Source organism: Magnusiomyces paraingens (genome assembly GCF_902498895.1).
Source record: "Magnusiomyces paraingens strain CBS 517.90 genome assembly, contig: contig2, whole genome shotgun sequence".
NCBI classification, from domain to species: domain Eukaryota; kingdom Fungi; phylum Ascomycota; class Dipodascomycetes; order Dipodascales; family Dipodascaceae; genus Magnusiomyces; species Magnusiomyces paraingens.
The window spans coordinates 1,186,155-1,213,712 of NW_022474068.1; the positions used below are offsets into that span (position 1 = coordinate 1,186,155).

A 27,558-nucleotide genomic window follows, 5' to 3' on the forward strand; every position below is an offset into this window, starting at 1 on the left:
TCCTTTTTTTTATGAATTATAGAAATATATGAAATATATAACATCAACATCTGCGCTTTCCTTCTTGTCCATACTATATATCTTTTCATTTTCATAATAAACTTTTAATTTTGGCTTCAGCATTGCATCTCCAACAGCCCGAAAATAAGTCCTGATGCCAGCTTACAAGGAACAGGGGGTTAAAAATAACCAAACCTTCCCAAATTATCTCCACTTGTCTTCATCAACGCTGTAATTGTATTTCTTAATCCCTCCAAGCAGAGATAAAGCTTACAATCTCTTGTAAGCCAGTTAAACTGTTGAAGAGAGTCGACATGTCCATCTCTGGAGATATCCGTTTGAGTCCTTTTCTTTCCTCTTCAAGCAAAGGACACTCAACTAAAATGTGATGAACTGTTTCCAGCTCTCCACATTTGCAGTTGTAACTATCCTTTTCAATTCCAAACTTTTTAAACCATGCGCCAAAGTTGCCATAGCCTGTGCGAAACTGAGTAATATTACTCAAGATCCTTCGACTATCTTTCTTCATGATCACTCCCGTAACCATTTTGGAAAGATTATCAGTACATTTCGACTCCACTGTGATATTATGATACCACAGATCCTTACTACTGTTCCAATACATTTCTTGCCATTCTTCCATTGCTTGTTTCTTCAAAATTCCAATCGTCTGATTTTGTTGTTGTTTCAGTGTAAGAGGTTCAACTCTCTTGCATTTTCGTTTTTCACCCTTTTTAATCATGTAGTCTCTATCATCTTTCGCCAACATGTAAAGCGTGGTTAGCTTTGCAATTGGAGATTTCTCAATCAATGTTAACAAATGACCATTAATAGGATTAGTTTTGCTAATATTTAGGTGTAAACAAATAGCTTTTCGTGCCACCATAAATTTTAGCCTAATACTATATGGCATAATACCAGCTTCCTTTTGTAATACCGCAATAGGAGTTGTGCGATAAGCACCAACAATTCTTCTTAAAGCCATGTTCTGCATCACTTCCAACTTGTGGATTTCTCCTTTCAAGACTTTATGATGCCAAATTTCTAAGCCATATTCGACAATTGGTCTCACGCAAGCAATATACAGTGATCTGACTGCAGACCCCCGCATCCCTTTTTTGCACGCCACCAAGATGCCAAATAGCACCAACAGCTTTTCTTGCTTTATTGATTTTGTTCAAAATATGAGATTTAAAATCAAGCAGATTGTTCAAAGTAATTCCAAGCAATTTAACTTCCTTCTGGGGTTCACGAAGTTCTCCATTAAGTAAAGTAAGTTGCACTTTTCATCTTTAGGTTTCACATTTTTGTAAAATGAATGAAACCCAATTTATCACCCAAATCAATTTTGGTCATTCTTGATTTAGCCCAATTACAACATTTTTCTAATATGTTGCTTAAGCTTTGGTATTTTCTTCAATTTTACCTTCAACGGTAATAGTCACATCATCAATAAAGCCAAAAGGAGTTCCACCCCATTCTTTAATGGCATGATACATTGGTGTGGAATATATCAAAAAGTAGTGGTGAAATAGGTGAGCCTTGCGGAATTCCAGTACTAATTTTTGCACTGATCCTTTCTTCGGTCCATGAGCATACTAGTTCTCTTTCACTTACAAATTGGTAGGTCCAGTTTATAAGTGCTTTGGGTAGTTTCATATCCTCCATTGTGTCTGCCAATATATTTCTGTTAACATTATCAAAAGCTCCTTGAATATCAATGAGCATAGCTGAAATTTTTTCTTTACTAGTTTCAATTCTTTGGACAAGTTCCAAAACAGCATCAGTAGCACAATAACCTTGTCTTCCCCCATATTGCTCTGGTGGAAGTAAGTGTGATGTAAGCTTGGTCATTCTTTTGTATAATTTTTCCAGTACTTTAGATGGAATCTTAAGTAAGGAAATTGGTCGGTATGCTCTTGGCTTTGAATAGTCAGGTTTCTTAGGTTTAGGTATAACAACAATAATGCCATGTCTCCAGACTTTTGGGTGGTATCCAAACTTCACACAAGCTTGGAGAAGCTTGAAAAACCTTTCCTTAAAATCTTTATTCAGCCATGCCATCTTTAAAACTTTGCCCGTAATTCCATCGTCTCCTGGAGCTTTATCATTTGGGGTATCAGCCAATGCAGAGTCAACTTCATCAAACTCTAATTTTGGCCATCGAGAATCGTCATCAATTTCAAACTCTCTATCAAGACCATGATCAATTTCAGGTAGAAGTGCCTTCCATATTTCATGTCTTTTTTCGTCAACAGTAGTAGTGAGAGTTCCATCTTCTTTTCTAATCTGTGGTATAATGGTATCATTGCTTTTTGGGTTAATGTATTTCAAAATCTTCCAGATGTCATTTCCTTCTAAACTAGACAAATATTTATTCCATTGCTCAGTACTTGCTTCACGCAAACTGTGGTCAAAAATTTTTCTAGCTTTTTTCGCCTCTTCAATTTTTTGTCGTTTCAAAGCCAAAGAAGGTTGCCTTTGACGGGCTTCCCTTTTAGCTTCTAGCGCTTTTTCTAACTTCTCCCTTAATTCTTGATTCCAATAGCGTTTGGACTTTTTCATCACCTTAACTTCCTTCATCGACTTTGCCATTGCTCTTTTTATAACCTCCTCAAGAACTTTAGCTTGGTCATCAATTTGGTCAGTTGATTTTAGAGTTTTGTTATGCACATTAAAATCTTTAATGGCAGAAGAAAGCTCCTTGTCAAACTTTTCCCAATCTGCATTCTTAATATTCAGTCTCTTCACCGAAGTAAAATCTTCATCCCCGTTTTTACTCTGAGACATAGAGATGTCCCACTCCACAATTGAGTGATCACTTAGTGTATTTTCATCCACTCCACTAAATGAAATTCTATGAAGTAAATTCACTGAACCATAAACCAAATCAATATTGGTTCTATTGTTGTATGTTTTTTGATTTCTTGGAGTAATTAACATCATATCATTTTCATGTAACCACTCAACAACTTCATCTGCTTCTGTATTCGGACCTGCCTTTGATTCCCATTCCTTGTGATGTAAGTTATAATCACCTGCAATGACAATCTTTGAGTATTGTTCCTTGATCTCCCGTTTGAGAAACTCAAAAACCGGTGGCTCAGGGTATTTCTTGGATGGTTTCGGTTGATTATAGACATTGACAATTGTAATGTCTTTAACCAAAATGGTAACCATATCTCGATTTGTAAACTTTTCAATTTTAGTAGTTAATGCTCGTAAGTCAGAGTTAGACCTAATGTAAGTAATTGCTCTGCATTTATTTTTTTCTTTTCCAGTTTCTGTAAAGATTGGGATCCAATCTTTATGTTTAATGGGCCCATAGTTGTTAAAGTAAGGTTCTTGTAATAACAAGATATCAGGTTCTTTTTTATCTAAGATAGTTTCAGTAATAGATTTCGATTTATGACAATTGAGTTGGAATACTTTATAATTCATTGGATGTAATAGAATTGTTTTCGTTTTCTTCCTCATTGGATTCATCTAGTTCTTCAACATTTGTTTCTTTCATCGGTTCATCTTGTGAGTCGTCGGTGGAAACAGGATGGGCCTCATTATCCTTTTTGTCTGATTCATTTTTCAATAATCGTATTTTATTACGCATAGCTTGGAGTTCTTCAGGAGTTTTTTTCCTGTTAATAAAAGGTCTAACTTTAACTTTTGTGTACTGGATAATAAGATTATCAGCACACTTTGCATAGTCCTGGGCATTTCTAAATGAAACCAATGCTGTTTGGGTAAATTGGTTTCTGCTAATGATTTTGGGTTCGGTATTCAAAACAATATGGTAATCATTAAAATTGTAGAGAGTTTCTTTCAAGTCTTCAATCGATGCCGTATTAGGTATTTCCTGAAGTACAGCCTTGTACCAAGAATCTGTGTCAAGCACTGAATAAGTAGGGTCAACTTTGGGGATCCATTCTGCAGCTTTATCAGCAAAATCTTTGTCATTAAGTTGAACATATAAATGCCCTTTGACAGTATAGCCTATCTCCCGAGCCACCGGCTTTTGTGCAACCGCATCAATTTTCTTTCCAATCGCAGGGATATTAACTCTTTTCATGGTATCTGGAATTCTTATGCACACTCTAAAAGTGGGTTTGTCGTCATCAGCTTTAGTTTCACGGTGTTGTTTTTGAGCCTTCATAATGTCTTTCAACTTTGGAGTTGCTCCATTTGGAGTTTTAGGGGTCAAAGCAAAAGGCAAAGTGTCGACTTTTCTTACCGCGCTCTTGATTTCCTTTTTTGCGTAGCTAAGTTCTTTGGTAGTTAAATCAGCCTTAGTTGAAATAGTTCCAACTTTGTATTCCATATTATCAACTCTTTTTTCAAGATTGTTGGTCATTTCTTTGAATTCCTTGATTTCAGTGTCGATAATTCTTTTGTTTCTTGCTTTTTCTTGCGACAAATCTTGAAGAGTCATCTTAGCTATTTCATCAGCTTTATGTTTCACTTTATCGCAATGATCCTTATTATCCTTAACTTCCTTTTTGAGTTTTTCAAACATCACATGTTTAACTTCTGTGTGAACCTGATTATTTCTCAAAACATCGAGTTCTGAGCGAAGAGAATTCACTTGTCCTTCTGAAGCTTTAAGCTTTTCGGTCAAAGCAATGAGTTGTTTAGCTAACTCATTATTTTTAAGTTCAAGATTTTGAAATTTTATTTCCCAATCTTCAATTGTAATACTCAAGTCTTCTTTAACAATAGATAATTCAACCAGAAATACATCCTTAAGTTTTAAGATGTATTCCCAGGCTTCAGAATTATCACCAAATGGATTTGCATCCGGCATGAAAACATCCATGTCACGTGATGGTGTTGCGTCAATTTCAACATCACCACCATCTGGTGAAGAGTCAAAGGTAGGGTTCAAGGTTGGACCAACATTCACAATAGGGGTTTCAATGGGGGTTTCGTGGTTTGAAGAAGCTTTATGCTTATCGTTCGATTCAAGCTTTTTGTGGATAGTTTCAATTTTTTTATGGGAGTCTGGTTTTTCATTATTTTTTTGGATTTTTGTCGAGGCTTTGATGTGATGAGCTTCATGAGAGTGAGATCCTCTGGAATGAGAACTTTCTTTCTCCTTCAGTTCAACAGCAATAATTTTTTGCATATCATTAATATTAGTCTGTTCATTATTATTGTCGGTATAATTATTGTCGGCAGGAGGGTCGCCGCCACTAAACGTGGTTTGGTTGTTGTTGGGGGGGTCTGACATGTTTTAACTTGTACTCTGACTATTATGTTAAACCCAACAAGGTTTTTCCATTTTAAATATTAGCATTAAATTGTATTTTTGACAAGTGTCGTTATAACGTTAAATAGGCACTATGGCCGAGCGGTTAAGGCGAAAGATTAGAAATCTTTTGGGATTTCCCGCGCAGGTTCGAGTCCTGCTGGTGTCGTTTTTAATATTTTGTTTTTTTTGCTAAAGATTTTTCGAATATGATGTTTATTAGACTATTTTTTCTCATTAGCAAAAAAAATGATAACTTTTTTAATTTTTTTATGATAAAAATAATAGCTTTTTTTATTTGCATCTAGACTAAGTATATTAGAAATAAACACACTAATAAATACTCGTGATCTTGCCCGTATTCAGCAAATTAATAGATTTCTTAAATCTAAGACAAAGCGTTTATATCTTAGAATGGGTTCTCTTTATCTTTATGTTTTTCGCTCTTTTGTTAATCATGCCTCGAGCGGTATTTCTTTTCAAACCGTTTTGTTTTAGTTTTGTGGGGTGAGCGGTTTTTCCCCCAAAGGGAAATGTTGGCGATCCGGGATGACGGACGTGCGGCTTAATTCACTTAAAAGTCTGTTCCATAGTGTGACGACTATACCTTTGTGGTAAACATTAAACCTTTTTTCTTCCCCTGTTCACAAAAATGATTTTTATTTTACTTTTTCACCTAATACTCTTAAAAAAACATATAAATATACTGGCCATTTCTTAGAGATTTTTTTTTTGCTATTCTTTCTCTTTTTTTAAGGCTTTCTAATTTTCATAAACTTCAGTTATTGTCACATTGCTTTTTTTTTGATAAAAAATAAACACCCGAAATTATTTTGCTGGTTCATTATAATTCCAGTATTTTTTTTCTTCTTCATCATCATTATAATTACTACTATTACTATGAACTGTTCAGTAGATCGTTATCACTATACGCGTGATTTGCCAGATTTTCAAACTTTCATAACTACAGTTACTACTACAGATCTCAGCTTAAACTATAATTTTTCGGCATCATTAAAACCTACTGATAAAGAAAAAAGAGTAGCACATTTAATTTCTGCTGCAAAAATAACCATATCACATGCAAGAGAACTTACAGAATCATTAAGAAAAAATATATCGAAGCGAGGAGTTTCTTCCAGGCGAAGAAGAGACTTGCAGATGCACTTGCACTCAGTCAGTATTCAGCTTCTTTTGAGCGATTATATTGCAATATATTCAGGTTCAATTGATATACGTCTTATTCATGTTGAAGCTCAGCGCTATGAGGATGCTCAAAATGAAGGTTACACTCCAATTTTTTCGGCTCATGCAGCTCAAAACATTTGCAAAAGAACCAGGTTGGAGGCTTCTCAGATTTTAGAGTTCATGGACGGTTTATTTAGCTATACACATGCTTTTTCACATTACCAAATACCTGTTTTTGTCCTTCGCCAGCAAGATTTCCTATCGTTGCCAATGATAGTGGAAAATCAAGAATTTGAGGAATACCAGCAAGAATTAAATCAAAGAAACCGAATTTCAGCGTTGGGATCTGTTAGTATTACTGAGATTGAACTTGATGGTCTTGAAAATTACAATGATGAAGCTTATTTGGACCAAGGAACTATAACGTTTAACTCTTACGATGATGCAACAGCTGATGGCCAAAACGCCGATCTCCCCCCGGATTACCAAAATTCAACTAGATTACAAGCTCAAATTTCCGGATACGTTGAAATAAATGATGATGATGATGATGATGATGATGATGATGATGAGGAGGAGGAGGAGGAGGAGGATAAAGAGGAGGATAAAGAGGAGGATGGTTCTTCGTTCCAAAGTGTCAATATCTTGGAAGAAGAAGAATCAACGGAAAATGTTCAAAATATTAATGAGTCAGAAAGAAGGCCTATATTTCGCACCCAGAAGAGAGTTTATCAGCCAGGCAGTCCTGTGGGAAATGTATATTATTACAACAAGCCACTGTCTCCCTCATATAGTGTTAATGGTTATGATGATGATGATGACGACGTACTTTTGTTGATTTCATCCTCAACAAATATCTCGAGAAAACATAGCTTTACCGATATCAATATCAATACCAACTCCAACTCCAACGACCAATTTAATACCTCTCATTCTTTATCAGAGGAAGACAAAGAGGAAGAAAAGGAAGAAATAGGTTTTGAAGACGAAGTACCAATTGAAGGTACCACAATGACTGGTGACTTATTAAAGGGAGAATGTGCAGGCAAGGAATCCACACCTCCGGATTACACCGAACAAATGATAAAACTAAAAAACTCAAAGAGTCTAGCACAAACAGAGTATCCATTTCACAAAAAATACCAGTTTAAAAAGGGTGAATCAGAGGATCCTATTACTGGTGAAAATGTTTTAGAAATTGCTAGTAAAAATATTGATAGTGACGACATTAAACACACTATCATTCAAACAGTTAGAGAAATCCCGGAAAATAAACCTAGAGAGGGCTCAGATTTGCAAGAATCAGATTTGCATCAGCAATCGCCACAGTCAGCGTCATACGCCAGATCTTTGTCTCCTACTCCAAGCATATGGAAACGGTTTTTCAGAAAAAGGTGAAACTCTTAATGCTGAAAATAACGGGGCATTATTAAACGGTTGCATGAATTCCAACATCATATAGATAAGGAGCTGTAAAAAAATACTGTATGCAATTTAAAAAAATATAATTAACACCCACGGTGGGACTCGAACCCACAATCTTCAGATTAGAAGTCTAACGCCTTAACCATTGGGCTACGCGGGCCAATTGTTAAAAATTTATTAATTTATAAGTATAAATACCTATCAAAGTAAAATAGTTGCATTTTTATAAAAAGGGGAATTCCACTTAGGAGAAAGGGCTAGATGGTGTAAAGGATAACACGTTTGCTCGAAAGAGGAAGATACTGGGTTTGATTCCCAGAATACCCCCTTTTCCTGAGGATGTGTACGGGAGTATACACCTAGACTGAAAAACCATAGGCTACCCTGGTTACAGGAATGCCGACTCTTCCGTACAGTCTAAATAGCCTGCAGGTGATTGCGGGCCGTATCTCTGACGGAAGAGATTAAGAAATACACAGGCGTCCGTGAAGATAAGTGGAAATGGGTTGGGAAGGTTTTGGGACCGACAGACTGGTTCTCCCTGTTCCTCGTAAGCTGGCATCAGGGCCCATCTTCCGGGCTACCGGAGACGCACAGAACAGAAACCACCCGTACTAAAAAGGTACAAATGAAAACCGGCAAGTCACATAGTCAGACAATAAAAGGATAGCGCAGATGCTGATGTTATATAATTCTATAACCCTTGAATAAAAACAAACAAAAGGAATTCCACTTTTATTCCTTGTAATCAGACCTTTAAACTTATTTTCATGCTGATGAAAATGCAATTTTAAAGTCAAATAAAAAGTTTATTATGAAATGAAAAGATATATAGTATGAACAAGAAGGATATCGTAGATGCTGATGATATATAATTCTATAACCCTTGAAAAAAATAAACCAACAAACAAGAAAAATTCTATAAATGAGCTAGTTGAAGTATATTTAAACACACCATTTTTAACATTCAAATATTTATTTTTTTCTCAGAATTAGATTAGACAGGTGATTTCAAGCTGTGTTTTAAAAAAAAAATTAAAGAATTCAAAGAAATATGTAAGAAGTGAAATGGGTTGATCAGGTTTGGGATCTATGAGGATAAATTTTAGGGATGTTGAGAATGAAAATTAAAATTTTGTGAATATATATATATATAAAAAAATATGTTCAGATATATGTAAATTATATATATATATTTATATATTTATTTATTTTTAAATAGGTACAAAAACATATTTTATTTTCTGTTTTTTGGCTGTAAAAAGGTTGATTAAAAAATATTAAAAAACATTAAAATAATAATAAAAAAATTGTGGTATTAAATTTAATAAGATTATAAAGTTTTAAAGTTATTATGCTAAATAAAACATTAATTTTTATTCCATTAATATTTTTTATTTGTTTTTTTAAAGTAAGTTTTCTTTTTGACTTGAAAGTTTTAAAGTTTTGGAAAAGTTGGTCTTAGATTTTTTTGACGACTCTTTACCCATAAAACTGTCAGTATCCAACTTTTCACAAGAAACTAATGAACTGCTAATGATACCAGAAGATTCATTTTTTGAAGCGACAGAAGCCATATAGTTTGATTCAGAATCCGATTTGGAAGTTGAATCAACCGATGAAATATTGCAGTAACTTTTTTGGGAACTAATTTCATCATAATCTATATCGGCCTCTAAGGTCTCTTCAAAGTCAGCTTCAGTTTCATCGTTTGAGTAAATACTATCGCCTGAGTAAAAATGATCTAATATATTGCTGCTTTCAGAATCTGAAGCGAATATGTTGCTCAACCCATCTGAAACGATTGTTTCTTCATAAGAAGATGTGTAATATTGGTCATCATATTTTGAATATCCTCTCTCCTTGTTTAAATTATCTCTTGGAGTACGGGAGTATTTTTGCATAATTTCAAAACCTTTATTTTGTTCTCTCTTATTTGCATCATCCAACACTTTTGTTAGAGATTTGAAATTTGAAGTAAGTTTGCTTTCTTGAAAAAGACAGCAATGGAGTGTATCTTGCTTTATATCCAATGAAAAGATTGGATTTTTGTTAGAGTGCTTTAAATCTTCCTCTGTAAGCAAGACTAGAAAGTTGCTAGTAGAATAAGATACTTTGGAAATTTTATGTTCTTTGATTTGCTTAATAATAACATCAATAAGCAAATAGAGGGAAGAAGTATTAAATATAGTAAAATAATCTTTAGTGTTGGGGCCAACCAAAATGGTCTTTAATTCATGACTAGTCCAAGAGTAGTTTGCACGAATTCCAGTAGTGGAAAGATGTTTCTTGTTTTTTTTGCTTGTTTTTAAGGGTTGAGAAACAACTGGAACTAGATAGTAATCCCCAGAAAAAGACTGTTCCAAAGACTTAGCTGTGAGTTGTGGGACAAATTGTTTTTCTTCATTTGCAACAGATGTTTTTAAACTCTTTTTGGTTTCATTTTTAGAAGTTTTGATGGTATTTCCATTTTTGTTAAGCTTTTGGGAACGCTTTTGAAGAATTTTCCCACGGATCTTTCTAATTCCGTGATTGACAGAAATAACGGTGACTAAGGCAGCAGAAAGGAAAAGCATTATGTTAAGTTTTTTTAAAGTACTAATAGAAATTTAAAGTATCAAATAATATCGAGCTTATAGCTTGGTTATTTTAAGGCTATCGATAATTTTTTATTGTTGTTATTAAACAGCTTTTTTTTGATTTTGTAAAATGAAAAAGAAGAAAAAAAAGGAAATAGCTCTCAATTTATACCCCAAGGTTTTGTTACTGAAAAAGGTGAGCATAAATTTGAAATAATTGAAAAGACTTAAAGAATCAAATAGTATCTAAACCAAAATATTTTGAAATAAAATACTCAGAAATTTGAAGTTAGCATAAATTAAATATGGTCTACCAATCGTTTATGAATTATAAAATTTGAGGCTTCATTCTATTTTACTTAAAAGGATTTTAAGGTAAAATAAACGACTGTTTAAAAATAACTTTAGTAAAGTAGAATATTTTAATCAAAAATCATATTGATTGATTGCCTATAGCTTCATTTATGAAAAAATACCCCTATTTCGTTAGCATTAAAACAGAAACAGTGTATTTATGCTTAAAAACCATTTTAATGCATTAAATATATAAATCTTGTAAAATTAACATAAATTTATATTTCAATATATCAAAAGATAAAGTAATCACTTTATAATAATGCATTTTTCAATTAATTTAATATGTATCCACAGAGGCTTAGCTTAATAAATGTTAAATTATGCCATTTTTATCTGAATTTTTAATTTATAGAATAAAACAAGCGTAATCATAGCCAGTAGCATTGAAGTAGAAGTGTTAAATTTATGCACCTGAAGTTGATCAATTTTGAAGAAGAAAGTTTTTGTCAAAAATAAATGTTAGGAGTGTGTTAAACTAAATATGAATTCATTAAAATGTCAAATTTCAAATTTTTTATAAAATCACTGGTACCGTTAAATTCTCTTTCACTTTTTTTTTTCTTTTTTCTCTTTTGCGTTTTAAAAATTTTTAGTTACTTTTCAGATTAAAATACTCTATTCGGTTTACTAAGCACTTCCTTACTTATGAAATCTCCTCTTTTATAAAAACATTCTTTTTTTTATATTCCAATGTAATTATACATTTTATTACAAGTGCACTCTTAAAAATGAAGACCTAAAAACATATAATTCCCTTTTAGCTCTCATAAATACTTAATAATTGAGCATATAATTACTACTATAGTAGTACATATACAGTACATATTAGTACTAAGAAATTTCTGGCTATTTGAGTTTAGTAAGTCAGTAATGTTGAAAAAATGTCAACATCAATATTGGCATTAATGCCAGCACCAGTATAGGATATAAATATGAATATAGCATAGAATTGAAATGGAAAGGCATACAAATTAATCATAGGATTCCTGAAATTTAATCCTGCCAAAATATTCCATTAAACACTTCCCCACAAATTCTTAAAATTTCTGAATTATTTATTAAATACCATGATACTATGAAGTTTTTACAGATGTCTTTGCTTATTCCTTTCCTTACCTTACCTTAACTTTATATAATTATGTAATTTTTTTGTATCACTATTGTGATAAACATTTTTTGTATTTTTTGTATTTCTTGTATTTTGCAAGCCCCTTTGACCAACTTTAGTAGTTACAGCACGAGGTCTTTGCTTGTTAACTGCAAGTCCTTTATTCAAAATTTAATTTTAAAAGAATTTTAAATACCAAATACTCTTACCCCAGTAAAATCTTTAAAATATTATGTTTTGGCATTTTTTTATAGTTTAAAACTTCATTTTAATACCGTTAATGGTACTACTAAGAGTCAATTGACGGATTAATACTCATTATTTATATATATATATATATTTTTACTTATTATACCCTGAAAAATCAGTAATTTTATGCATCCTTTTTATTTTTTTTTAATTTTTGGCAGAAAGGTTTTGGATCGTGCTGCTTTACAATTTCAGACCATTATTATAAGTATGAGCAAATACTCCTTAGTGTAATCATTATAATTATAACATGAATATAAAGAGATATATTTTTCTTAATTTTTTATAACAAAATTTACAACAACAAACTAAACCGAACTAAACAAAATATCATCAATAATAAGAATACACAATAAAACAAATCATTATCAATCAAAAAATTTCACCAGCTATTTAATTCCAGGTGCAAGTAGCAACTTTGGGTGGAGGCGTAGGCAAAACAATGCTGAAAGGAATTTCGCTCGACACAGTTGTCATAGAAGAGTTCACAGATTTGACATAGATATTTTCAGCGTTTTTTTTCCCTTTGACCTGAGGGTTAAAAAACTCTTGTTTCACGAGGGAAATAGCATTATTTAGACTATCAACGTCTTCCTCAGAATTGTATTCCAAAATAATAGTGGAAGACTGAGAAACCCTCTTGTTAGAAAAGATAGAAATGGGCTGAGATTTGGAAATCAGATCATAATCATTGTAAGAATTAGGATTGTCTGAAATGTTTTGCTCAAGTTGAGGAGTTCTGGAAAAGTCTTGCATCATGCCTTTTCCACATTTCTTTACCTTGTATATGGAATTCACCACAATCTTCCCAAGGGACTGGAAACGACCCTTGCAAAAATCACTAGTGACAAGGCATCCATAAACAACCTCAGATTCATGAGAAATAGTGAAACTGGCCTTTTCAAACTTGAATAGCTTGAAATCTTTTCCATTAACCAAGAGAACACATTTAGGAGGAGAAGAGGTGACCTTGTTTACACACTTTTTTACAGTTGAAACAAGCTGGCAAAGATGCTCTAGAGAAGTGTTGCCCCACATTCGGGAAAGGGCTTTAGAAGCATAGACGTTGTTGACTAAAGGAGCTTCTTCCAACAGCTTAACATCCAACTTAAAATCGAAGCTGACCCTTTTACCTTTAGGATCAACAGCAGGAGTGGTTGGAACAAGGTAAAGATCAGAAGTAAACATAGTTCGAAGAGACTTTGCACTAAACTGAGGAATAGAAAGTTGCTCAGTTCCAAAGTCTTCCGCTTCTTTAAGCTTCTTGGATGACTTCTTTAGGGCTTTCTTGTTTGAAAGACTAAATGAGCAAGTGATTAAAAGCATTTGGAAGTTTAAGAAAAAAAATTATATTGCTTGAAGAAGAAGGAAAGTGAATGAATCTTATTGTTAATATAGCTTTCAAAGGTCACAATAATGATTGCAGAAAAAAATATTTTGTGTGTAGAGATAACAAAATAAAAATAAAAAAAGAGAAGAAATAAAAAAACAAACTAAACATCAAGGAAAAACAATTCTTTTATAGTCCATTTTTTAAATATTGTCTATGAGCAACAGATCCAGTTCATTTGTGTTCTGTAAAAAATAATATCATTAATTTAGGATATTCAATTTTATGTATCTATATTAAAAGCTATATATATTAATGCTTCCTAGTTCATATTTATGGATTAATGAAAAAAAGACTGATTATTAAAAGCATGAATTAAAGATGTCGTTTTAAGGCTATAGTATTTAAAAAATGAAATGGGAAACAGATATCAGATATTTTACATGGGTAGACAATGAATCTCAAGTTGGCATTAGCTTTACATTCTTTAAATTAGAAATACATTATTATAGATATTTTAAAAGAAGTAATAGCGATTTAAAATTCAAACCCACCCTTGTTCAGATAAGCTAGTTTTTCTGCATTCGAAAAATGATTCGGGAAGCCTGGTAATCCTCTTTGATACAATGCGGATATCTTTTCTTTCTGACAATTTGTCATGAGATGCTTCGGAGAAAAACATTAGCGGATATTTTTCTCTTAGTAAGGAACAAGGAATGAGATTATTATTTTTCACTTCCATATCGAAAATAAATAAGCATGGATTGCCTTTTATTGCTTCCCCTAAAGCAAAGTACTTTTTTGGAAACCCATGAAACAAAATAGGGAGTTCAGAAAGATATCCGCCAACCATTTTGAATTCCTTGTCAGTGAATTCAGTAGCATAAACATCAGTTCCAGTGAACTTGATTTGCTTAAGATTCTTTGGAATCATTTCCGGGTATTCGTTTCTAAGAAAATATGAATGAAATCTTGGCGAGGTGTTAAAAAAAGCAAAACCGTCTATTTCAAGGTATTCTAGCTCTTTAAATCTTGTCAAAGCCAAAACAAAAATCTCAATAAAAGAGAAAAATTGAATAGAAGAAAGTTCTTTTTCTAAAATTTTGTTTCCAAAAGAATCTTTAAAAGAGTCCACCAAGTTCTTGCTAGGCTGAACAAGAATGTCACAAATAGCCTGGAAGTAGTGACTGTAAATATTTTTTTGCAAGATATCAAACATCTTCAACAGCATGAACTCTGGTGTGAATACTTTTTTTTCTAACCAGTCATTGACAAGTTTCAACAAATCGTGGCTTTGTGACATTTTCTGTAAAACAACACCCAAACTTCTTACAAATGAAACATTTTCTTCAGTGCTTCGGATATCAAAATTCCGGTAATAGCTGGTGGTAACCAGACGAACTGATTTTATATGGGGTAAGTGGGTTTTAAGTAACTGACTGTAACCATTTAAAGCAGTACTTGGTGATATTTTTAGAGACAGTTTTGTGATTGAGTCAGGCAGTCTTGGGTATCCAACAGAACAACCATTAAGATCTAAAGACAAAATCTTTTTACTAAATCGCAATCTATCAATAATGGGAGATGATGGAGAGTCATTGATTGCTGAAGAAAAATGCGTAACATTAAACAAATCTATAACCGAATTGGAAAAGTCATGAGCGTCAATATTTCCAACAGATTCAAGATATACCATAAAAACAAATAATTTCTGCTTAATTAAATTAAAATTATCCACCATTTTTAAAAGTGCTGAAGTTTGGGACTCCTTCGTATACTTCACACGTTCTGACTCTTGACCCCTAGGGCTAATTATTTCATTTATTGGTCTCAGTCGCTTTTTTTCAAAATTAACCACAAGGCAAGTACTAAAAACATTTAATTTTTTCATTTTTCCTATATCCATCATAAACTCGCGGTGCTGGTTGTAGGAAATTTGGGTGTTGGGTCTAAAAAATAGTTCTTCAAGATTATAAAAATCTGACAGCTTAAAGTGGGTTGAGCAAGCAGGAGCAAACTTATACAAGAACGACTTTCTATCTAGGCCTAAAGAAAGAGACCTGAGTTTCTCCTTTGTTGGAAGATTTAGTAGCAAATTATTATTTTTGAGATGCTGAGTTTTGAATGATATGTTCATCGCTATATCAATAGATGTAAAGTCATCCAGTGCCTCTAGCAAAACTTTCAAATCATCGATTTGCCAGTTATCATCATCAGTGTATGAGAAATGGCTAATCTGGAGCGATGGATAAGCATGAGAAATAGACGAAAGTGCATGAGGTACAAGAGGTTCCAAAAGACAGAGAGGCATTTTAAAAAATATTTCCGAAACGCTGATATTCTGAAACCATCGATATTTATGAGGGCTACAGAAAACACGGAATGGAATGACTCGCTTATTGCCTTGGTCAACCTTGTATGGAACCAAACCATTAATGACAATACATGATTTCCAGGACTCGGCACCATAAATACACTTGAGATGGGGAAATGCCTGTGCAATATTTTTTAAATCGAAAACTGAACCAAAATACTTGACAAATTTTTGATGAAATGAAATAGAAAGCTTCTCAAATAAAAGAGGGCCAGAATTTGGGTCGTAAATGACAAAGGAACCAGTATTGCTCTGGTAAGATTTTGTTTGTTTTCCGTTCACCCAGAGTTCAATACTATCTTGACTTTCAACTAAACTAATAGCTTTATTATTGATTTCGCCCTCTTTTTGTTCCAAAGAACCTGTGGCAAATTCAAATATTTCATTGCTGCTCGAAGGCACGCGATAATTTGATGATTCAAATCGTTTACTATAAATTGCATCTTTTCCAAAAAACGCATCTGATGCCGTGCTAGAAGTTGCGGATGTTGATGAAATATTGGAAGAAGGTCTTTCTTGGATACTTGCTGGTTGTGGGGCAAAAAACTCATTGAGGGTGAGGATGTTAGGGTTTTGCAATGACCCAGAGAGCGCAGCGCTAACTGAACGAGAACGAGCATCATTAGAACCAGGTCTAGAAGAGAAAAGACCAGGAGGGATGAGAAAGGAATCTGAAGAAAAGGCAGGTGAGTTTGAATTTACAGAGCTAGGGGAACTTTCAGAAGAGGGGTGTCTTTTTGTGGCGTCACTATCTTCATGTTGCTGCTGTTTTCGAGAAAAAGCCTTGCGGATATTAGACTTTCCCATATTGATATTTAAAAGATTGATTCAAGGTATAATAATAAAATAACAAAATAAATTAAGAGAAACTGGTGCTGAAATTTACCAATTTATATCTAAATTCTTTTTCCAGGTGTTCAAAAAAGAATCTATTAGAAGGAAATGTGCAGTTAATAAGACAACGGGGTAAAGATTTACAGAATGGACAAAAAAAGAAAAAATTCCAAAATAGGAATTTTTAAAAAAAAAAAATTACATATAATGTGTTTATCGAATATTATGAATAAAAAAATTAAAAAAATTAAAATATTTAAAATATTTAAAAAAAATATCAATCTAATAAATCAAACTTTCAACGTCCATGGTATCAATTTCGTCATCATCATCATCTTCATCATCATTAAAACTGTAATATTCATTGGGATCCCCATCACTAAATACAGAGCTTCGAAATATTGTTGACGCATCATCAGTATCATCAGCCCTATCCAAATAAAGTAAAAACTCAGGATCTTCAAAAAGAAAAAAGGAGTCAACCGAAAAATCTTTCCGACGTGCTTCAATGTCCAATACAATGGCGATATCCTTAGGGGGAGAAGTACAAACAACCGTTGTATAATTTGCAGGAAGAGTTTGGGCAACTTCGTGAGCAAATTCATAGTTTCGATCCAAAATACAAGAGCAACAGTTTTGTGAGCCAAGAGGAACAGATTGATTGATAAACAATTGTTTGAGAGCATGATAGTCAAGCTCAACCTTCTCTCTATCCAGTTCAGAAGAATATGGAGCTTTTAAATAAGAGCCAAAATGTTCTTGAAAACGCAAAGAATTGGTAACATACTTCCAAATTGGTCGCTCCATATGCTTAGAAATACCATTTATACGTAGATACTCAAGAGAAAACATAGTGTGGACAATAGAATCAAAAATGCACTCAAACAAAGACGCCATGTACAAATGGTATTCACAAGGGCCAACAGGTTGTGACAAAAATTCCCTGTTCCACATATAAATATTAACCATCGGGTTAATGCACAATGAACTAATCATTTGATTATAATTGTCAATTTCCCTTTCAACCATCATGGGGCCATAAACTGAGTAAAACTTTTCGCGAATCATATCAATTCTTTGGCCATCCTCATAGCAACTTTCAACCAAAGGAATAAGATTTTCAGTCGACAAAAACTCCAAAAAGTTACAAATTCGTGCTAAAGTTGATTTGGTATCATAAATATTGTCAGGAGTATGATTCAGGTTAAGGCCAGAAAGAGGGCAACTTTCTTTGTGAAGACAAGGTTGAGTCCCAGGGCCGTCTCGAGAAGAATAATAAGGGGAGAATGTAGAAAACACATCATATTGAAAGTCAATGTTTAAAGTTAGTGTCTTAATATTTTGCACAAGAGGGGAGCTTAATAAAGGAATAAGCCCTGTAATAGAACGTGTACCTTCAAGACAGTGCAAACAAAGAGAAGTTAAATTTTCCGAAATGTTAGAAGCTAATTCAGAAAAGAAAACAAGGGAAGAATAGTCATTAGGAAGACTAAAATTGTCTAAAATCTTTAAAGACTTTAGCTTGGGTCCAAATTTTGCGTAATTGAAAATGTCAACAGAATCCGTAACAACTTCAGTAACACGAGGGAAAAATAGTTTTCCAGGGACAGTGGTAATTTCTGTCTCTTTTATAGGTTCAAAAGAACCAGAAATGGAAATATCATCAAGAGCAGAAGGACCTCTAAAAAAGAGACGGTCATTTGTTTCAGGACAAATTAAAGACAAGTTTCGCAGCAAATTGACCCAATTATTAACACTGTAAAGACGGTCATTTCCTAAAGATTTGGATAAGGGGTTAATGGATGTGACTAGGCGACGAAGATGTGGAAGTTCCAAAATTTGTGCCATGAATATCCAATGGGCCTTGTAGGTGATGCTTTTAAAAATAAGCCTCAAGGTTTCCAAATTTTTAAATTCCGAAATATCATAACCAGCAGACATGCTGTTGGAATCAATGTCAAAGAAAAATTCAACATCAAGAGTGCGTAAAACCAATTTTCCAGGAAGGTTGATAAGGTAGTAAGGCGATTCCAAAACAAGTTGAACTTCAAAACTTGGAATTAAAGTGGTAAATCCTTGAACCTCTGCGTCATCTAAAAGAGAGTAAACTAAAGCAGCGCCACTTTTCCCATGTGCAAAATCCGACAAATCAGAAGAAATAGAAAACACAGATTCAGCATATCCCGGTCTTTCTTCATCATTGCCCTCGATTGCTCTAGATGTTTCGAGCTGAGCAGGCTGAGGAGGATTAGACAACGCATTGTAGCCAACCTTGACGTACAGAAGTTTAGGATAGTAAATGTATAAATCTGAAAAATGTCGAATTTTATTCCATTCCTTGCCTTCAGAAACAGATGCAAACATGCATTCAAATTTAATGGCAATGACATGTTTACTGAAAAACCAAGAGTATCGGTCAGGGTTTAAAAAAACTCGAAAGGGAATGTAGCGAGCATTTCTTGCATTGACAAATTCAGGATTGGCAAATTGAGATGTGAAAAAGTTGCCATAGCGTTTAAAATAGTAATAACGGCGATAATAGCACGATACTTCAATCAAACTCTCAAGAGTTCTTCCAGGTCCGCAATATCTTCCTTGTGTGTTCCCGGAAACAACAATACAATTAGTCCAAGAGAACCGGCTATAAATTGGCCTCAGAGCATTGCAAGTTTGTGCCATATTGATGAGATCATGTCCTATCAAGTATTTGGAAATTTGGTGATGAATATCAGACGACAAGTCCCAAATGTTGAAAATGTCTAACATCCTTCTTTTTCCAAGCTTTTTACTAGAAAAAAAAGCAAGAGATGAAAAAGAAGATTGAGCAGAAAAGTACTCATCTTCAGATAAAATCATAGAAGAACTTGCATCCAGGTTATCATTGCTGTATGTATTGTCATCATTTTCAAAAATATTATTGTCTTGAAACTCCCCTAAAAAATTAACGCAAGGAATAATATCTTCCTCAAAACTAGAGCTTTCATAGTCTTCAAAACTGCTAGAAGTATCACTATTATAGCCATCATCGTCTGGATTGCAGATTGCAACATTACTAACAGCTGACAATCTTTCTCTTTCCTCCCTTTCCTCGTCATCATTATCATTATCATTATCATAATCAAAATCTTCTTCCACGTCACCGTCATAAACTTTCGAGTCATCAGTAAAACCGCTTGCAGAAGAAATCACTCGTGAAAGCTTGCTCCTGGGACGTGCCTCAACAACATGTCTGGTTCTATTGGCTTCACCTTCCTCAACATCCGAAATGCTACTAACCCCATCTGGTAAAATAATTTCAGCTCGAGACCCCTTGGTGGATGTTGGTCGCTTGGCTTGCTCAAGACGAACAAACCCACCGTTGTCTTCTGTATCACCCAAATCTGAAGCACCCGACACCTCCCACATATCATCGCATAACTGGTATTGTTGACAAGCAGCTGCTGGATTCTCTCTGTAGGATTGTAAATCTTCGGAGTGGCTAGGGGGTTGATGCATCTTACTAGGTAAAAAGTTTAATGGTTCTTCTTTATTGCTACCTTGTTCCAAAGAATCAGACTTCTTGTCATAATCTGTTTGCACTTTAACCACGCTTTCAATAGACTTTAAAATATCTTCATCAGTGCAAGGTTCAAGAATTAAAGAATCCACTATGTTGGGCCTTAATAAAAATGGCGAATTACTATTTTGTTTTTGTGGTATACTTTGTGTTGATTCCAAAGCAGCTGGAGAAATTCCATCGCAAAGCATCTTTTGTGGACCTACTGTGATTTCTCGTAAACGCGCGGCATATTTTTGTTGCTCTTCTTTAGATGGCATAATAATTTCTCGACGTTGATACTCCAACATAGGAACTGGGCTGTTAGGTATTAAAGAAGGAGGATCAGTAGCTGATGAGTTGATTCCATCATCAGAATCCTGAGAAGTGTTTAAAGCAAGACTTTCAATATCTGAAGAAAAGGAAAAAATACTGACACGTTTATTACGTTTATTGGAATTGTTATTGTTATTGGTATTAAGATTGGTATTGATAACACTGTTGCGTTTTAAATTTTTTTTACTGTTAAACGAAAACACACGACACAGCGAAAGACTTCTTTTGTGGTGGTGTGTGTTTCCTACAAGGGAAGAATCAACATGAGCGATAATGTTTTCTGCTCCAACTGTGGCAGGTGTGATGGGAATAAGTAAATCTGAAACCCCTTGATTATTGTATTTTGAGCGTTTACGGGACAGTATCCTCGACAAAATAGATTTTCGGCGAGAAATATTAGTTTCATTTGAAGAAGAACTAGCTCGATGTCTTTTTCTAGCAAAATCTAATTCTGATTTATTTAAACAGTGACTTGGCTGAGATAAAGGTGAAGAAAGAGGTATTTCTTCGACACTAACGATAATTTTTGGCGGATGACTAAAAACATCATGGTAATCATTCTCATGTTGGGGTTGAGGAACAAAAATTACATGACTGGCAGAATCAGATTCCGAAATGTCAGACGAAGATGAGTTTAAAGGAGGTGATGTGGAGTTAGATAAAAATGAGCTTCGTGATTTAAAAAGTTTTGAAAATGACTTCATAGCGTCTTTGTTAAAGATGGAAAACCCCCGTTAAAAAACTAAATTGGTAATTAAAGGTAACAATTATTGACAAACAAAAATGTGAAAAAAAAGAGAAGATTATTATCTTCTTTCTCAAAGTATTTATATAAGATCGGAAATCTCATATCTAAGTTACAGCATAAAAATATCTTATTAAATAAAACGTAGCACGAGGAATCAACATGATAGGGTTAAGATAACAAACCCGTTCAGATCCTCATTTTTACTTTCTGAAGCAGATAAAAGTCAATGGGGTATGTTTATTTTGGTAGACATTTTAATCCCGGTTTCTTTTTTTAGTTCTTTTAAGTAAATATCATTTAATAGATACTCGATCGGGATTTATGGATAACGAGATCGTTAACAATGATGGTGAGAAAATGTGAGAGAGATGTACTGAGATTGCGCGCATAAATGGTACATGGAACAAATAGTTGAAGTTTTTTTGTATTTCAATGCGTAGCTTGGTGGTAGTGATAGATAGTGATGTAAATAGGGCAAGGATAATTTTTTTAGATGTTTTTGGTGCTGTGTTTTCTGATGTGGCAAAAATAGTGAGTTTGAACAGATAACACAGACCTCCTAATATCCAGATTTGATTTTACCATTACGATCCATCCCCCCCTTATTAAAACTTCCCAAATCTTTTGAAAACCTTTCAAAAAAATATAAAAATTTACTCTTTTTTTATTTTTAGGCTTAGCTTATACATTACACATAACAATTTCAATTTTTTTTTTCTTTTCTTAGACAAATGTTGCTAAATTAGAGCTTATTGCCAGGCTTGGAGGCAAGCTCAATGGCAGCAGCAGAAATGGCAATAGTGTTACGATCAACAACACGAGTCTGGAAAATGACCTTGCTACCCTCCTTCCAGGCCTCAACCTTGACAGTCTCACCGGGGAAAACGTGGCCAGAAAAGCGGACTTTGACGTTCTTGAAAGGACCAAACTTGTCGTAAAGAATCTTTCCAGAAATGCCAAAGGTGGCCAGACCGTGGAGAATAGGCTGGGGGAAGTTACCAACAGCAGCAAAAGCAGGGTCAATGTGGAGAGGGTTATAGTCACCGCAAAGTCTGTAGTAAGCAGCCTTGTCAGCATCAATCTTGTAAGACTGGGTAAAGTCAGGGTTGCGAGCAGGAGGCTTGTTGGCAGCGGTGATAGCACCTCTGTCAGCACCTCTAGTAGGACCGCCCCAGCCACCAGAGCCACGGATAAAGGTGGTAGAAACATTGTAAAAGATATCCTCACCAGTGACCTTGTTCTTGGTGATGACCTCCGAGATGACAACAGCAGCCTTGCCCTTGTCAACAATCTCAAGAGGACGAGCAACATTAACGAGAGTGCCCTCAGTGGGAAGAGGCCACTTGCGAATCTCGAGATACTGCTCACCGTGAAGAAGCTTCATGGGGTTAAAGTTGGGGACAAGACGGTTAAAGTCGATATCAGTAGAGAAGGGAGGAATGACACCAAAGGTGGGGATGACTTGGAAGTTATCGGAACCCTCAAACGAGTACTTGAGATCAGTAGCATGAGCACCAACGCACAGGTTGTAAAGAATAACGTCTCTGTGGGTATATTTGAAGTCAGCGACATCCTCGTACTTGGTGTAATCCTTGGGGTCGACAGGGGTAAAATCACCCTTCTTGGGCTTAGCAGCAGCAAGAACTGGGCCCAAGATGGACTCTGAAGTTTCCTTAAAGGAAGAGACAGTAATGGCACGGCCATCATCAAAGTTGGAAATGTTCTTCCAATCCTTGGCAAGAGTCTCAATAGAGGGAGGAGGACCCTGGTAGAATTTGCCGCCAGAACGTTGCCATCTGGTGGCACCGACCCAGCCGGAGCCAGCCTCGTAAAGACCGCCAGAAACAGGAGCCTTTTCAGAGGCAAGGAGGGTAACGAGGGGAGCAATGTAGTCAGGCTTGAAAGATTCAAGCATTTCCTCGGTGAAAACACTCTTGGTCATGGCAGTGCCAGCATTGGGTGCAATAGTGTTGACAAAAATGTTGTACTTGGCACCCTCAAGAGCGAGAGCGCGACCAAAGCCGAGAATACCAGCCTTAGCAGAAGCATAGTTGGCTTGGCCAAAGTTACCGTAAATACCAGAGGTGGAGGTAGTGTTGACAATGCGGCCGTACTTTTGCTTGAGCAAAACGGGCCAAGCAGCCTTGGTGACGGCATAGGTACCGCGAAGATGGACCTGGTAAACAGCGTCCCATTGGTCATCAGTCATGTTGGCAAAAGACTTGTCTCTGAGAATACCAGCATTGTTGATAATAGCGTGGATAGTTCCAAAGGCCTTGAGGGCAGTCTCGACAACCTTGTGGCCTTCAACGACGTTAGACTTGTCACCGACAGCAATGCCACCAGCCTTCTTAATTTCATTGACGACAGGTTCAGGGTCGACAAAGTCGTTAACAACGACCTTAGCGCCGAGCTTTCCGAGAAGAAGAGCATAAGCACGGCCAATACCAGCACCAGCACCAGTAACAATGACAACTTGGCCATTGTAGTTAACAGGCTCTCCTTGGGGAGCAGGGCCAGTCTTGGTGGATTCCTCAGCAAGAGTGATGAAATCAGCAGGGCCGGTAGGATATGAGGGGTTTGAAAAGTCATTGATCTTATTCCAGGCCTTAAGAATGGCCGAGGGGGTGAAAGTCTCATCAGTCTTGAAAACATGGCCAGCAGAGCGCTCCCATCTGACCTTAGCATAAAAGCCAGCACCAAGCTCAAAGATGCCACCAGTTTCCTTAGAGGATTCGTGTGTCAGGTAGCCAACAAGAGGGACAATGTAATCGGGGGAAAGACGTTCAAGCATTTCCTTGGTCATGATGGTCTCGGTGAGACGGGAAGCAGCGAGAGGGGCAATGGCGTTAGCAAAGATATTGTACTTAAAGCCCTCCTTGGCAAGAGTTTCGGTGAAGCCGACGAGACCGAGCTTAGCGGCAGAGTAATTGGTTTGGCCAAAGTTTCCGTAAAGGCCAGCAGCAGAAGATGTGTTAATAATTCTGCCATACTTTTGCTTTCTGAAGTAAGGCCAGGCAGCACGAGCAACCTTGTAAGAACCGTAGGTGTGAACCTTGTAAATAAGGTCCCAATCTGAGTCCTTGAGGTTCTTGAAGGAAACGTCACGAAGAATACCGGCATTGTTGATGATAATGTGAACGGTGCCAAAGGCCTTGACAGCAGTCTCAATGATCTTGTCACCAAACTCGACAGAATCGTAATTGGCCACGGCCTTGCCACCAGCCTTGACAATTTCTTCAACGACAAGATCAGCAGCCTAATTTTATTTTTAAATAATAATAGTTAGAAAAAAATTGAAAGATTGAAAAATTGAAAAAAAAAAGGGCATTTTTGGTGAGTGGTATAAGTAAAAAAAAAAAAGCAATATTTCCGAAGAAACTTACCTTGGTGCTGTTACCTTCACCCTTGAAGGAACCACCGAGATCATTGACGACAACGGAGGCACCCTTAGAGGCAAAGAAGAGAGCATAAGCCTTGCCGAGGCCACCACCGGCACCGGTGACGACGACGACCTTTCCATCATATCGGAGTTCAGTCATTGTTGTGATTGATGTGTGTGTATGTATAAGTAAAATGTGGGGAAAATGGATGGAAAAAAAAAAATTAAAAACCAGTTGCAAGAATAAAGAAAATTTAGAAGAGATTAATAAAAAAAAAAGTATAAAACTGGAGAAGGGAGGGGGGGATATTGGGTTATTTAAATAGTGGTGGAAGATTTAGAATACTTTGAAGTTTTTTTTTTTTTTTTTTTAGCGGGACGCAATTAAAAGGGAAGAACAAGCATATGGGAGAGACCGAAACAAACTGTGGGGTGGGTGTTTAATATTGGTGGTGGTGGTGGTGGTGGTGAAAGGCTACTATTACTACTATTACTACTATTACTATTTACTACTATACAATATGTATGGACAACAATTATAGTATACTGCGTATATATTAATTAATTAAGCTGTGTGCTTATTCAAAATACTCAGTAACAGCCAAGTTATTAGCCTTGAAATCTTGGATTTCTACTATGTGACCGCTCTAAGTGCCGAGGTATCAATGCCTTCATAGTCAGGTGCTCGGCAAATCCAATATGCCCGGGCCGAGAAGTCTATATTATACGCAATCAGACTGTTATTTACACCGCCGCCCCCACATTTCATAAAGAGCCGAGAAACAAGTCTGGACCTAAAATGAAGTACAAATAAAAAATAAAAATAAAAATAAAAAGATGGGGTCTTTTTTTGATATTAATGTTATTAAATTATTAAAAGTTAGAGAATCTATTTATTCATTTAATTGTTTTTTTTTCAAATAATGTTAACTTTGATTTGATTGAAAAATTGTTTGAACCATCAATTGCTTTTCCATTGTGGCTTTGGTTTGCGGGCAGTCGGCAATGGAGAAACAACGGTAGAAGAGCAGAAGACTTTTGATATTTTTATTTATTTTTATTTATTTTTATTTATTTTTATTTATTTTAGATAGGATGAGCTCAATAATCGGCAACACCATCCCTGAGAGGTCCTCATAGAACTCTAAAGATTTTTAATGGGCTTCAGAATAACTTAAACAACCCCCACAATACATTGTTTTTTTATTTTTTTTTTTTTACAAATACTAGACCATATAGCTGACTAAAATATGTTTGGTTTAAAAGAAAAAAAATCAACATCAATATATAATACTAAGTTCTAGATTATATAGAAATGTTTTTTACAATATTCATCTTTTTTTTTCTGCTGTGTACTCTTCGAAAAGCCCCACTATTGAAATATCTGTTTTTATTTTATTTTAATTTTGGTTTTTTTTTTTTTTCAATATCGGTCTCCTTCCACCACTAAAGTTTGCCAAAAAAATGATGGAAAAAAAAAAAATATGCCATTTCATGTGATTATTGTGTAATAATACTCTTACCCTTTGTTACATTGAAATTTTTTTATGACAACTATTTTTAATTAATTAAATCTATTGCAATATTTGCTACAATACTGGTTTGTAATATAATAATAATAAAGTTGTCAAAACTTAAAGCCAAATACTTAATACCTAAACAACTTACTCATACCCATTATACTGTTTTCAACCCTTTAAAGTCATTCAACAGCTCCTTTCAGATCGAAAGCAAATCAACTTTCCTTGAATATTATATCGAAAATTATTGTCAAGATATTTAAAGCAAATTTTCTAAATAAATAAAACTATTTTAAAGTAATTTTGAAAATCTTTCATTAAAAAACTTCTGTTAGCTTGAAAACTTCACTTGATACCTTGGTTTAGAAGAAATCTGTAGATATTTATATATATACTTGCAATTTCAATTCATTCTAGAGACCCTGATTATTTACTATAGTAACATTTATAGCTATAAATGTTTTAATTCTTTTTATATCAATCAAACGTATGTGAGAAATATTTTGTTGTATTTTTAAGTTTAAACTGATACCCAATGACGTTAATCGTAGTCATTTTGCTTTTTTTTTTTTTTTTTTCCTTTGACAAGGCTTTATTTAGCTCTATTTTTGTTCAAGCCTTAGTTAACTAGGTAACGATCTAGAAATTACCTTGATGTTTATTTTGAAAAGTATAAAAATACACTATTTTTAATTGTTAAACAAAAAAGAAAAAAAAATATTCAATAATAAAAAGATTTGCCTCAGAAAAAGGTGGCAAATATTTTTCTTATATAATATTTTAAAAGTTACTATATCAATAATTTTTATTTTTAGATTTATTTTCTTAAAGTTATTATCAATATTAAAAAATAATGTAACTATTCTTGTGAATTCTTTCTAAATGCTAAATATAAATACCACATTTTTGAAATAGAACAAGTGTCTAAAATACCATACACTAAATACTAATCCTGAAGATTCCTTTTTATTTTCTTTTTAACTTTCAATATTAATCAATTTTCACCAACCCCTTAGACAACTTATGTGTAACTATGAATGTATATATATATATATATTCTTGCTATTAAAAAAACATGCCGTTTCGCTTAATGAAACTTATTTATTTAGTTTCCCCTTTAAAACATACAAATAATACTTCTACCATCACTATCATGACAGCCTCAAGTATCTAACAAATTTCATACATGGAATCTGAAAAATTTTACCAACTTTGTTTACTGGAATAATCACTTATTCAATTGGATAGTATAGCCAGCCTATTTGAATTATTTTATAAACATGACATCTTAGTAAAAAAAAAACTCTATTTACACAGTCAATGCTGTTATTAAAATGAAAAAAAAGGAATT

At 34.5% G+C, this 27,558-nt stretch overlaps 8 protein-coding genes across 8 annotated transcripts; 1 reads left to right on the top strand and 7 right to left on the bottom strand.

Moving 5' to 3' along the window:
• Positions 1-244: 244 nt before the first annotated feature.
• Positions 245-3,180, bottom strand: SAPINGB_P002117 (uncharacterized protein; the record flags this gene model as incomplete). The annotated part of the gene is made up of 2 exons (XM_031996837.1): positions 245-1,162; positions 1,618-3,180. The coding sequence occupies 2 exons, from the start codon at positions 3,178-3,180 to the stop codon at positions 245-247; spliced, it is 2,481 nt and encodes an 826-aa protein (XP_031852728.1).
• Positions 3,181-3,430: 250 nt separating this feature from the next.
• On the bottom strand, positions 3,431-5,224 carry SAPINGB_P002118 (uncharacterized protein; the record flags this gene model as incomplete). Its single annotated transcript, XM_031996838.1, has 1 exon — positions 3,431-5,224. The coding sequence occupies one exon, from the start codon at positions 5,222-5,224 to the stop codon at positions 3,431-3,433; it is 1,794 nt and encodes a 597-aa protein (XP_031852729.1).
• Positions 5,225-6,403: 1,179 nt separating this feature from the next.
• On the top strand, positions 6,404-7,828 carry SAPINGB_P002119 (uncharacterized protein; the record flags this gene model as incomplete). The annotated part of the gene is made up of 1 exon (XM_031996839.1): positions 6,404-7,828. One exon carries the CDS (start codon positions 6,404-6,406, stop codon positions 7,826-7,828), a length of 1,425 nt encoding a protein of 474 aa, XP_031852730.1.
• Positions 7,829-9,261: 1,433 nt separating this feature from the next.
• Positions 9,262-10,431, bottom strand: SAPINGB_P002120 (uncharacterized protein; the record flags this gene model as incomplete). Its single annotated transcript, XM_031996840.1, has 1 exon — positions 9,262-10,431. The coding sequence occupies one exon, from the start codon at positions 10,429-10,431 to the stop codon at positions 9,262-9,264; it is 1,170 nt and encodes a 389-aa protein (XP_031852731.1).
• Positions 10,432-12,541: 2,110 nt separating this feature from the next.
• On the bottom strand, positions 12,542-13,474 carry SAPINGB_P002121 (uncharacterized protein; the record flags this gene model as incomplete). The annotated part of the gene is made up of 1 exon (XM_031996841.1): positions 12,542-13,474. The coding sequence occupies one exon, from the start codon at positions 13,472-13,474 to the stop codon at positions 12,542-12,544; it is 933 nt and encodes a 310-aa protein (XP_031852732.1).
• Positions 13,475-14,022: 548 nt separating this feature from the next.
• Positions 14,023-16,659, bottom strand: SAPINGB_P002122 (uncharacterized protein; the record flags this gene model as incomplete). Its single annotated transcript, XM_031996842.1, has 1 exon — positions 14,023-16,659. The coding sequence occupies one exon, from the start codon at positions 16,657-16,659 to the stop codon at positions 14,023-14,025; it is 2,637 nt and encodes an 878-aa protein (XP_031852733.1).
• Positions 16,660-16,968: 309 nt separating this feature from the next.
• Positions 16,969-21,261, bottom strand: SAPINGB_P002123 (uncharacterized protein; the record flags this gene model as incomplete). Its single annotated transcript, XM_031996843.1, has 1 exon — positions 16,969-21,261. One exon carries the CDS (start codon positions 21,259-21,261, stop codon positions 16,969-16,971), a length of 4,293 nt encoding a protein of 1,430 aa, XP_031852734.1.
• Positions 21,262-22,047: 786 nt separating this feature from the next.
• SAPINGB_P002124 (uncharacterized protein) lies at positions 22,048-24,847 on the bottom strand (the record flags this gene model as incomplete). The annotated part of the gene is made up of 2 exons (XM_031996844.1): positions 22,048-24,564; positions 24,692-24,847. 2 exons carry the CDS (start codon positions 24,845-24,847, stop codon positions 22,048-22,050), a joined length of 2,673 nt encoding a protein of 890 aa, XP_031852735.1.
• Between the last annotated feature and the right edge of the window lie 2,711 nt (positions 24,848-27,558).